The 13,505-nt window shown below is 35.6% G+C and overlaps 1 protein-coding gene and 1 non-coding gene across 2 annotated transcripts; one reads left to right on the top strand and one right to left on the bottom strand.

The window, feature by feature from the left end:
* Positions 1 to 243: 243 nt before the first annotated feature.
* On the bottom strand, positions 244 to 896 carry LOC131180135 (vegetative cell wall protein gp1-like). Its single transcript, XM_058147751.1, has 2 exons — positions 414 to 896; positions 244 to 252 (listed from the first exon to the last, which is right to left on the bottom strand). The coding sequence occupies exons 1-2, from the start codon at positions 894 to 896 to the stop codon at positions 244 to 246; spliced, it is 492 nt and encodes a 163-aa protein (XP_058003734.1).
* Positions 897 to 11,255: 10,359 nt separating this feature from the next.
* LOC131180542 (small nucleolar RNA R71) lies at positions 11,256 to 11,362 on the top strand. The gene has a single exon (XR_009149309.1). It is a non-coding gene; the product is annotated as a small nucleolar RNA R71 (small nucleolar RNA).
* The last annotated feature ends 2,143 nt before the right edge of the window (positions 11,363 to 13,505 follow it).

The following is a 13,505-nucleotide window of genomic DNA, read 5'->3' as shown; positions in this document are numbered from 1 at the left end:
ATATCTTTCCAGAATTGAACAGGGTCATAAACAGTTTGCTGCCACTCAATATTTTTATACCCCGAATCCTGAAAACCAAAAATTGCATTCATAGCATCCATGTCTAACTCCCTATCAATTCCAGCACATCGAAAATATATTACATCTTTATGCTCAGGCACTGTTGGTTTGAAATTCAGCCTTAAGGAACTCAAAAATTCCAGGGTCAAATCCTTGTACACTGGTTCCCTAATCTTAGCAAAATTAGTCCAGCTGATAGCATCCAAATAGGCAAATACAGAATCATAAATGCCTAATTCTTTTAAATTCTGCTCATCCATATATTTGTTTGCCAAAATAGGTTTAGAAACTATTTTCTCATAGGCATTTTTCATATCCATATCCTTAAAAGCCCAAGGTAATGGAGAAATTACCTCCTCTAGGTCATTAGCAGATGACGCAGGTGCTGCTGGAGAGTGTAAGGGTGACTGAGATATAGGTGTTTGGACCGCTGGTGCTGGAGTTTGCGAGGAGGACCTAGTCCTTTTACTGACTGGTTCAGAGGAAGGTTGGGGTGGAGAATTTAGGTCAAAAGGAACAGAGGGTACTCGTTTCTGTTTTTCGACAGGGGTTTTCTTGGGTCTACCTACAGCTTTTTGATTTTTGCCTTTGGTTTTCATTTGAGTAGGTGCAGGCTCAGGCATTGTTTCTGGGGAATGAGTGTCGAGAATTGGTGTTTCAGTTTGCGGCGAGAGGGGAGTTGGCGGAATAAGGGTTAGTGTTTGGTCTGGGGGTAGTGGTGGCGACTGAGGTGGTGGCGGTTGCGGCAATCGCGACTTTTGCGGTGGGGGCGACTGAGGTAACGGCGGACTGGGACTGGGGTTAGGGTTTATGGGTATGGAGGATGGGGTACCCATGTTCGATTGGACAGAGTATCGAGATTTCCGGGGTTTGGGTTTGTGGGTAGACCACATTTTAGTTCTCACCTTTTATTGAAAAGAAAGAAACCTTTCAGCTTCCCGTAAGAATTTTCCGGAAAAAATGGCGTGGGAAGGGAGTCGGCGAGGTTTATCGGGAGTTTGAGCGAGGCTTTTGTAAAAATGGCGGAAATTTTTGGGTTTTTTAAAATGTGGGGCAGACATGTGGTAATATGGGTCATGCTTGGGGTTAAGCATGAGGTTCAGCAGAATTTGCTTAAGACTCTGCTTGACAAGCAACATCATCAACAAGTTTCGGCAGGTTTTGGGAAAAATTTTAGTTTTACTTACTAAAAGCAGTCCAAATGCTATGGAATGCTGTCATGACCCTCAGCAATTACCATATACACACAAACACCATAAAATTTAGGGATTTAAGCTCATCATCTCGTAGAACTCATCAAACACTATATATTTCCATTTAGCTCATGCAAACATTTTTCAATTTAGGCACCAATTGTGACTACCCTTTTGTACACTTAATGAAATGATCTCCTTTCTGAACTTATACCAAAAGTACATTTTCAGCAGCATTTGAGACAAGTTTCAAACATTCAAGAATTGCAGAAAGGACATAGAAATTTACCTTTTTAGCAGCATGAACAGTAGCAAAAATCACAGATCAGAAAAACTAACAACAATTCAAACAAAAACATGTAAATTCCTAACAGACTACAAAATTATATATACACTAAAAGGTAAAACTTAACAAACACTATTTTTGCACTTCAATAAAGCTCACATCAATCCTAAATATCAAATTTGATCCTCATTCAAGTTGCATTTTCACAGAATTTACACAAGAAACAAAATTAAACATGTGCTATCAAGTAAATTGCAATATCAGTAATTTAGCACAAGTTTAAAGGTGTTACTGTTCACAGGTACTGCATAAAGTGCAGTATTTTGCTTTATACTTGCTCTCTTTCAATTCTTTGTTTTTGCTACAAGTGTCAATTTGCCCAATCTTCATGAATGACCTACAAAAGAATAACAAATGTCACTTTTGAGTTTAATGAGGGTAAAAATTGAAAATGAAATGAAATGAAAAGGATACACTTGGGTTGCCCCCCAAGAAGCGCTTGTTTAAGGTCTTAAGCTTGACCTTCCACTCCAAATCACCTAAGTGTCCCTGATTGGAGAACCAAGCCATGAAACCTCTACAACCTTTTGTGTGGGTTCTCCAACAATATAATGCTTTAATATCTGCCCATTAACTTTGAAAGTCCCTGAGGTTTCATTACCTATCTCAATAGGTCCATAGGGGTATACCTTTATAACAGTGTAGGGCCCTGACCATCTTGACTTTAATTTTTTGGGAAATAACCTTAACCTAGAGTTGTATAGAAGAACAACATCCCCTTCCTGAAATTCTTTCCTCCTAATATGCTTATCATGCCATCTCTTAGTTCTTTCCTTGTAAAGCTTGGCATTTTCATAAGCATCCAATCTAAGTTCCTCAAGTTCATTTAGTTGCAGCATTCTTTTTTCTCCTGCAGTTTTTAAGTCAAAATTCAGTGTCCTTATGGCCCAATATGCTCTATGCTCTAACTCCAAAGGTAAATGACAAGCTTTCCCATAAACCAATCTAAATGGGGTAGTGCCAATAGGAGTTTTAAAAGCTGTTCTATAGGCCCAAAGAGCATCATCTAACTTTAGTGACCAATCTTTCCTTGAACTATTCACTGTTTTCTCAAGAATTCTTTTCAACTCTCTATTTGAGATATCCACTTGACCACTAGTTTGTGGATGGTAGGGTGTTGCAACCTTATGCTTCACTCCATATTTGTGTAATAATCTTTCAAATTGATGGTTGCAAAAATGAGAACCTCCATCACTTATAATAGCACGGGGAGTTCCAAATCTTGTGAAAATGAACTTTTTAAGGAATTTAATCACAACTCTAACATCATTAGTTGGAGATGGTATAGCTTCAACCCATTTGCTCACATAATCTACTCCAACTAAAATGTACTTGTGTCCAAAGGATGATGGAAAAGGTCCCATGAAATCAATGCCCCACACATCAAATAGCTCCACTTCCAATATATTTTGGAGGGGCATTTCATCTCTCTTCGAGATATTACCCATCCTTTGACACCTATCACATGCATTTACAAACTTCCTCACATCCTTAAACATGTAACACCCTCACTGTAGCAATTCCATACATTTTACTGTTCCGGTGACCGGTGTCGGTCCGGACAGCTAGAACGTCTGAAAAAATAATTAGACTAAAGTGAGGAACCATAAATAACTCAAATATTGATAAGAAAAATTTAATAAAAATTTTAGAAATAAAATACAACCAAGTTAAATGAGCCGGTGCCCTAGCGATGGGTAACCCAAATGAAGTTGTTTCGCAACTAGGAGCCCTAGACCTGGGGAAAAATTCATAAAATAATTTTTGGGACTCCAGAGAAGGGTCATTGAGGTTCCTATGGCATTAGAATGCCAAGAAAATATTTAGAAAAATTTTTCAATCTGTATAGACAATTTTGACCCGTTAAGCCAAACGGAGGGCATTTTGGTCATTTCGCCTTCAGAGACGATTTTTGGCCGACTTGTCCAGTTGAGTAAATAATTATTATGACATAAAATATGAATTAATGTTGATGAAAAATTAATTTGAAGTTAGTAGAAAAGAAAAGAAAATAAAATAAAGAAAATTAAAGATAATGACATCACATGATGTCACTCACTTACTCCCAACCAATCACAAGTTAACAAGCATTCTTAAAACATTTAAAAGATACAAAATGGACCAAAAATTCTGGTCATCTTCTTCTTCTTCTTCCTCAAAACGTGACCTCTCTTCCATAGCTCTCCATAAAAATTTCTTGCATCACTTCCATTTTCCCATGAATTTCCACTATAAAACCCTAGACACCTTTCATTAAAACTTGTCCATGCCTCTTGGGGAAGTGTTTGGCAGCCTAGAAAAGGAAGGAAAGTGAAGTTTGAGCTTGGAAAATTCTGCCCTACAAGAGGTTAGTGCACATATATACCTTAAACCCTTTATTTCTATGTTAGAAACTTGAAATAGGTAAGAATTTGTGAATTAAATGAACCAAATATATGTGTATGTCCACCATGAATTTCGGCAGCCCTAAGGAAGGAACAATGATGGAGTGTTTTTGATGGTTTTAATGGACTTAAAATGAATTAGAGATTATGTTTAAGGTGTATGTACACATATAGAATGAATGAAAGTGCTTAACTAGGTGTATGGGTGAATTGAAAGGGAAAATTAGGGTTTTGGGAGTGAAAAATTGGACTTGGCTTATGAAATGATTAATGGAAATTCTAATGGTCAATTAGTGACCATCTGAGGCAAGTTCATTATAATTTGAAGTGAACTAATGCATGGCAAAGTGAATGAGTATGCTGCCTAGTGAGTGCAGCAGGGTGGCTGAGATTTCAGCCCACTTAGACAGCCATAACTTTGGCTGTGTAGGTCCAATTGGTGTTTGGCCAATTGGACATGAAACTAGACTTATAATGGCACATTTTTGCTGAAGAAACCATGCCCAAAAGACCAAAGCAAGAGGACCAAAAGTTGGTCCCAATCCGGATACCCTGCACCCAGAAAACTGCAAAATGACCAAATGAACAGTAACTGTTCATTTGGCCATAACTCACTGTAGAAATGGTCAATTGACCTGAAATTTTTACAGCAACAAGTTAAGACATAGACAAACAACTTTCATGAAGAAATCTATCCCAAATTATGACCAGAACTTAATCAAAATGGCAGTCACAGTCACTGTTCATGGTACTGTAGATTTGGTAAATTCTGCAGAATTGAAATCCGGCCAGCTGTGGTTTTTGGACCATATCTGGAGCTACAAAACTCCAAATGGAGTGATTCAAAAAAAGAAATTCAACTAGACAAAATAATGAACAACTTTTATGTTTACCATTTCCTCAAATTTCCACTGTAACAGTCCCTAATAGAACAGTAAACTTATGGTACAAAAACTGAAAATTCTGCCACTTAGTGTTAGGCTTAGAAATGGTAATGGTGATCACTTCCAACAAGTTTTAAATGCAAAATGTGGTATGTTTGGAGTGTCAAAACCAATGTACCTATTTTCTATCCAAAATTCAACATTTTTGTTGACCAATGAGGTGAATAGTGACACCAAAACTTGAAATTCAAATGTGAAATTAGAAATGCATTTAGGGGACTTTAAATTGCAATTGGCAATTAATACTAGCAAATGTAAAACTCAAAATGTGGGATCTTGGTGTAATTAGAATTAATATATCCATTAAGTATAAAAAAGTGAACATTTTAGTTGACTAGTAAGGTGAATAGTAATCAAAATGATTAGTAAATTAAGATGAAGACCTAGAACCAATTATAAGCTTAAATGTTTAGAATTGTATGACAAATGTGGACTATGCATCCTAGTCAAAATTGTTAAAAAGAAATTAAGGCCATAAATTTGAAATCCATGAAATATTTATGGATTACTTGAAACATGAAAAATAAGTCACCTAATTGATATGAATAGATAGTTAGGGCTTATATGCCCATCACAAATGGAATTCATAAAATATTAATAACTCAACTTGAAATATAAAATTTGCAATTACATAAGTAGATTCTTGAATGTATAAATGAGAAAAGGAAAAATGTTTTGAATACAATGGTACATGTGAACCATTGTTTAGAATTGTGATTAATATGAATAACATAAAGAATGAATAAATGAACCATATTAATGTATGAATGAGGCATTAGTTCTCATTATTGTAGAAAGGAGAAGTATTTTGAGTACAATGGTATAAAAAGGATAATTGATGTGAATTGTGATCATATAAATGATCAAATGAATGTATGAATTATAATTGAAATTTATTATGAAATAATGAAGTCATAAAACACAATATATTAATGTTTAATGATATTATGTGCCCTTGTATTGCCTAGACATGTGTGTCAGATTGGATAGTTTGGTATGCCAATAGGGTATTGTTTTAGCAGTACTGCGAAAGGCTTTATGCCTGTATTCATGACTTTATGCCCGTATTCGTGGCTTTATGCCCGCATTCATGGCATTATGCCAACATTCATGGCTTCTACGCCCGATTATGTGTTATCATGGCTTTCTAGCCATACTGACTGTATATGTGGTTGACGTTCTACATCCCATGGTATGACGGCCCGAGGCACCAAGGTGTCCAGTGCCAACGACCCGTTATCCAGTTTAGTCAGCCTGTCATAGGTTACTTGGGCAGTGAAATTTATTGAGATAAGTTAAGAATATTAGCAATTTAAAATATTAGAAATTAAATAAAATAAATGAGTAAGATGACCTAAAATAAATTAGAATAGTTATTTATTAGAAAGAATTGAAATGAACTGGACAGATATTAAAATTTACTTATTATGAGATAATCTGAGACAACCTAGCAAGTATTGGGAAAATGCTAAAAGATTAGCAAAGAAAATTATAAAATAAATAAATATTGCAAATGAGACTTATATAATAATATAAGCATAAATTTATTATTTTCAGATCATTTTTTTTTCTTGTACATTATTACTGTACATTGGCGAAATAAACGCTTCCAAAGAAGACTAAATTAGAATAAAACATATTAAATTTTAGAAACCGTATGTGAAGTATAAATAGATCTTAATTATTTGAATGATGTTTTATTTCTATCTTTATTTGTATATTATTTCCTTGTTATATTATTGCATCACTAAGTAGCAATGCTTAGCGCGATGGAATTGTTTCCTCGCGCAGGTACTGAAGCTAGAACCCACTGGACGTTTGACTGGAAATTTTGAGAGTTCAGATCTGCAGAGTGTCAAAGGTTATCACCTCCTCAGCAATGCATGTAGATAGGGCTCACATTAAGCATATCATGTATTTTGTGTATGTTAATTATTTCTTATATTGTAATATAAATTAGCAAATTATAATTAATTTGTATATCATGTAAATTATGAAATTTTGTAATTATTTTGTAAATTATGTAAATTAAGGAAATTTGAAAATTTTGCTTATGTAAATTGAGAATGTTTACATATGAATTGAGTACGAATGGAAATATATGGAAATGATTATGAAATTGAGTTATATGAATGAGATGTGAATTATGAGATGAATGATTGAGAAATGAAATTGAAAAATGTTGAGATTTGATATTGGAGTTTGAGAGTGATGAGATATAAATATTGGAAGTGTTTTTCACAGGTTCCGAAGAACTGTTTTCTCCATTTTTAGCCGGTACTCCGCCGGATTTTCTTTAAAATTTTCGAAACCTCAAATAAATAATAATTTTGATAAATGGCTTAAATAAATTATATTCCATAAACTATATTCAAAACTATGACAAAAAAATTAATTAAGGAAAAAAATAGAGTGTGCCGGTACACCGTGTGACATATCTTACCCGGATATACTGTAGACGGGTAAGGGGTGTCACAAAACATGTGTGGCCAGAAGAACCCTGCTTGAAGAACTTTTTCTGCAGTCTTTGTCACACTCATATGACCCCCATAAAGTGAAGAATGGCAATCTTTAATAACATTCCCTATCTCCTCATCAGCTAAACATCTTCTAATCAGCCCATCTCTACATCTCTTGAACAAAAATGGCTCTTCCCAATCATAATCCTTCACATCAAAAAGAAATTTCTTCTTTTGCTTCCATGTTAGGTCAGGTGGAAGGATTCCACACACTAGATAGTTCACGAAATCTGCATACCAAGGGATTTTTGCATTCATGATTACTAACAGTTGTTCATCAGGGAAATAATCATCTATTGGGGGTTCTTTTCCCAAATTTTCTCCTTGTTCTTGCCTCAATCTAGATAGATGATCTACTACCACATTTTCTACCCCTTTCTTGTCTTTAATTTCCAAGTAAAACTCTTGAAGGAGTAGCACCCACCTTATCAATCTAGGTTTAGCCTCTTTTTTCTGAAGGAGATACTTGATAGCTACATGATCCGTGTATACTATTACCTTTGACCCCACAAGATAGGACCTGAATTTGTCTACTGCAAATACCACTGCCAAAAACTCTTTCTCTGTAGTAGAGAAATTTATTTGAGCATCATCTAAGGTCCTACTCACATAGTATATTGCATACACCTTCTTATCTTTCCTTTGTCCCAAAACAGCCCCAATGGCATAATCACTAGCATCGTATATTAACTCAAAAGGTAGTGACCAATCGGGTGGCTGCATAATAGGAGCAGATATCAAAGCTTCCTTTATCTTGCAAAAAGCATTCATACAATTAGTATCAAAATGGAATTCCACATCTTTACTCAATAAATTGGTAAGAGGTTTAGAAATCTTAGAGAAATCCTTGATGAATCTCCTGTAAAATCCGGCATGCCCCAAGAAACTCCTTACTCCCTTCACAGATGTTGGGGGTGGCATTTTCTCAATAATTTCTACCTTTGCTTTATCCACCTCAATACCCCTGTTTGACACAAGATGTCCCAAAACAATTCCTTTTTGTACCATAAAATGGCACTTTTCCCAATTCAAAACTAAATTGAACTCTTCACATCTCTGCAAAACCTTAGACAAGTTAGATAAGCATTTATCAAAAGATTTACCATATACAGAAAAATCATCCATGAACACCTCCATAATATCCTCAATCATGTCAGAAAATATGGACATCATACATCTTTGAAATGTAGCAGGGGCATTACATAGTCCAAATGGCATCCTTCGATATGCAAAGGTACCATGAGGACATGTGAAGGTAGTTTTATCCTGATCATCTGGGTGAATAGGGATTTGAAAGAACCCTGAATAGCCATCCAAATAGCAAAAATAAGAATGATGAGTTAGTCTCTTAAGCATTTGGTCTATAAATGGTAATGGAAAATGGTCCTTTCTAGTTGCATTATTCAATTTCCTATAGTCTATACACATTCTCCATCCAGCTACAGTCCTTGTAGGTATTAGTTCATCATTTTCATTTTTCACTACTGTGATGCCCCCTTTCTTAGGTACAACATGAACTGGACTTACCCAATTGCTGTCAGAAACAGGGTAAATGATACCTGCATCAAGCAATTTCAAGATCTCCTTTTTCACAACCTCTTTCATATTCGGATTCAATCTCCTTTGTGATTCTCGAGAGGCTTTATGATTATTTTCCAACAAAATTCTATGCATGCACACAGAAGGATGTATTCCTTTAATATCATCAATGGTATAACCAATTATCCTTCTATGCTTTCTAAGAACTCTTAACAATTTTTCAACCTCACAATTAGTCAATTTAGCACTAACAATTACAGGATATGTAGAATTTTGACCTAGAAAAGCATACCTGAGATTTGTTGGAAGAGGTTTCAATTCTACCTTAGGTGCTTCACTTTTTTCAAGCTTTGATGATGAAGTTGTATCTTGCTTCAAGTCCCCAATCTTTTCAATATCAGCCATAGGCAATGGTGGATTTCCTTCCAAAATTGTAGCATATTCTGCAGCTTCTTCAATCTCGTCCCCTTTTTTGATGTTATGAACCAAACAAGCTTCTAAGGGATCGTTAAGATGTTGCTTTTTAAGCACTTCTCTGACCTCTTCATCTATCACATCAATTCTCAAGCATGAATTTGAATCATCTTTCTTTTTCATTGCTTGAAACAAATTAAATTCAACTTTCTCTTCCCCAACTTCTAATGTAAGCCTCCCATTTTTTACATCAATCACAGCTCCAGCAGTAGCAAGGAAAGGTCTACCAAGAATAATAGGAATGTGTACATCCTCCTCCATCTCCAATACCACAAAATCCACTGGTATGAAAAATTTTCCAACTTTTAGAGGAACATTCTCAATTACCCCAATTGGAAATTTAATAGACCTATCTGCTAACTGTAGTGATATGGTAGTAGGCTTCATTTCTCCAATCTTCACTTTCTCATAGATAGACAATGGCATCAGACTAACACTGGCTCCAAGATCACATAAAGCCTTATCTATACTGATATCCCCAATGTGACATGGTATGGAGAAACTTCCAGGATCTTTCAGTTTGGGTGGAAGCTTATTTTGCAAGATAACACTGCTTTCTTCCGTGAGAGCTACAGTCTCAAATTCCTCCAATTTCTTCTTGTTAGATAAAATCTCCTTCAAAAATTTAGCATATGAAGGCATTTGTGCTAAAGCATCAGTGAAAGGAATAGTCACATGCAAAGACTTTAATACCTCCAAGAACTTCCCAAATTGTTTATCCAATTTCGCTTTCTGGAACCTTTGTGGGAATGGTAAAGGTGGCATGTAGGCTTTAGGTGCAACATATTTTGGTTCTTCTTGTTTGCTCTCCTTCTCCTTACTTCCTTTTTCTTCCACTGAATTTTCTTTCTCAGCTCCAATTCTAACTTCAGCTTCAGTTTGTTTTTCTCCTCTTCAATTTTCTCTTCAATCTTTTTATCTCCATTCTCCAATATTTTTCCACTCCTCAATGTAATAGCCTTGCAATGCTCCTTGAATTTTCTGGCTGGCTAGGGAGCTTCCCAAATGCTTTGTTACTTGAAAAGCTAGCTTGTTGAGCTATTTGATTCTCTAACATCTTGTTGTGTGTTGCCATTTGATCCACTTTAGATGCTAATTGAGAAATCATTTCTTGTTGACTTTGATGGCTCACAAGTAGAGTTTCAATCATAGCTTCCAACCTAGCTGTCTTGTCTAGTTGTGCTTGTTGTGGTAGAGGTGGAGCATGTGCATTTTGAGGTTTAGAAATTCCAGGAGGAGGACCTCTATTCTGCTGAAAATTTTGATGTTGTTGATATCCAGAAGGTTGCTGAAAATTTTGATTTTGCCCTTGTCTACCTCCCCAAGAGAAATTGGGGTGGTTTCTCCATGCTGGATCATAAGTTGCAAAAAATGAGTTACCACCTGGTCTTTGATTGTAGTTCCCTACATAATCCACTTGCTCACTTGAAAAATCTTGATTAAGTGTAGAAAAATCTGCTGCACAATTGACATTTGCAGCCCCAACTTCTACTGAATTACTAGGACCTCCGGCTGAAGAATCTACTTTCATGCTTAGCTTGTCCATCTTCCTTGTCAAAGCATCAAACTTAGCATTAATCATATTCATGGCATCAAGCTCAAACATACCAGCTGGTTTCTTGATTTCATTCCTCTCACAACTCCATTGGTAGTTGTTATAAGCAATTTTATCAAGAGCAGAAAAAGCTTCATCTTCAAATTTTTCCATAAGATCACCTCCAGAAGATGCATCAATTGTACTTCTAATAGCTGGTGAAACTCCATTGTAAAAGTGTTGAACAAGCGTCCACTTAGGAATCCCATGATGTGGACATCTCCTTTACAAATCCTTGTACCTCTCCCATACTTCATACAAGCTCTCGTCATCTCTAGGTTTGAAAGAAGTTAGCTCATTTCTTAGCTTAGCGGTCTTGCTTGGTGGAAAATATTGAGCTAAAAATGCTTGAGAAAGTTCATCCCATGTTGTGATAGAACCCGGTGGCAAAGAATGTAACCACTCTCTAGCTCGATCCTTCAGAGAAAAAGGAAATAATCTGAGTCGAATTGCATCATCAGAAACTCCATTTATCTTCAACATATCACTGATCTCAAGAAAGTGTGCTAGATGCACATGTGGACTTTCACTTGGATTTCCTCCAAATTGTGATTGTTGTACCATTTGACAGAGTGCAGGCTTCAGTTCAAAATTATTAGCTTCTACTCTTGGTCTTGTGATACTTGGCATGAAATCTCCAATGTTAGGATAGGCATGATCCTTCACAGAGCGGTTGTTATTGTTGTTGTTGTTGTCGGCCATTTCTTCTTGTAATTCCTCTTGCTCTTGTGCTCTTTCATGTTGTTGTTGAGCTTTAATTTCAGCTTTTCTCCTCTTAGATTCTGCTCTTAAAGCTTTTGCTGTCTTTTCTATTTCTGGGTTAAAGAATAGATTGATTTCTTCACTTTTTGTCCTTCTCATAAAATAAAGTACCTGAAAAACAAAATAAACAAATTCTCAAAGTAAAATGGTAAAAAGAAAATAAAATAAAATGCCCAAATTAACCAAACAAACAATTGTTCAATATCAAACAAAAATCAAATCCCCGGCAATGGCGCCAAAAACTTGATGTTGACTAATCCGCAAGTATACGGGTCGTCTCAAGTAATAAAGTGATGAATCAAGTATCGTTCCCACGAGGATTTGCTGTTTGATTACCAAACTATGAATGAAGCGATTATTTGGGCTAATGATTAATGAATAAACGGTAAATGTAAATGAGCAAGGTAAATTGATTAATCTAATTGAAATGGGTAAGGAGCAAACAAATTAATTCTAATTCTAGTTCGCAATTAAACTAAATTAACAATGGGTAATTCAAATGAAAGTCTAATTATGGTAAAAGTGATTCCAGAGTTGGGGTTTATGCATAAATTAATTGGGATTTGTCTTGAGCATTCCAATTTTTAAGGAAAAATAGTGTTTGAAGGAAATTGATTCTAAATTCCTTTGATATCTTTTTCAAGCAAACCAAAGTGTGTTCTAAAATAACCAAACCTACTTTCGTATGTTATTTGATTACTTTAAAACCCATTAAGTTTTGTAACCAATAATTAATTCCTCTTAAAATCCTAGTTTATTTCTAAATCTAGGTGATTTTAAGTTCCAATCCTTGATTATCTATCAATGACTTTCACCTTTCGGTCCTTCAATCAAAGATTAACACAATACCCAATGGGTACCAACATTAGGCAAGTAAATCAAGCACACAAGGAAGGAATCAAAAATCATATTTATGTAAAATAAGGAAATACCCAGTAAAAATCCACAAATCAATCTAAAACATATTTCCCAACTCTGAAATCTAAAGAGATTACTCACTCATAATGGTATTTACAAGAAATATTGATGGAAGAGTAAAGAAAAACATGATAAAAGGACTAAAATAGAAAAACCCAGGTAGAAGAACCAAAATCTCTGGTTTCTGGAGCTCCAAAACTGGTGCAGCAGCTCCTCCCCAAGAGAGAATGGCGTCTCCTCTCTCTCTATTAAATTTTCTTTCCTTTTTGTCTTTCCTCCCTTCCCTCTTGTGGCAAAAATAAGGAAATGATCAATTTATATAGTCCCAAAAGGTTGCCCTAAAAGTAAATAAGAGTCAAGGAGTGGATAGGAAATGAGGTGTAAAATTATCCAAGTCAGCAGCACTATTCACGTTCTGGGCAGTCTGCTTAGGGTTCGGCTTAACCCTAAGCAGCTTCTTAGCAAATTTCAGTCTCTAGTTGCACTGTCTGCTTAAGGTTAAGCAGACCTTCAGCAAATCTCGGTAGACTTAGAGTAAAATGGACTTTTCTGATCCTGCTTGACTTGTGCTGCACCTTAAGCACTGCCACTTTACCCTAAGCAGGATCTTAAGCAAAGCCTCAAGCAAATTTCGGCTGGTTTGCTCTTTCAAGTCTTGATTTCTTTAACTTTCCTCCATGCTTAAAGAACTCCAAATCTCTTCAAATCACTTCCTATTGCACTCATTGATCTTCGATTTGCCACAAAATCCTATCAAAAACAACAAAAATTA

This window comes from Hevea brasiliensis, chromosome 5 (genome assembly GCF_030052815.1).
Source record: "Hevea brasiliensis isolate MT/VB/25A 57/8 chromosome 5, ASM3005281v1, whole genome shotgun sequence".
Lineage (NCBI taxonomy): Eukaryota > Viridiplantae > Streptophyta > Magnoliopsida > Malpighiales > Euphorbiaceae > Hevea > Hevea brasiliensis.
The sequence above is the reverse complement of the archived record's forward strand: the minus strand, read 5'-3'. Positions and strand labels throughout refer to the sequence as shown.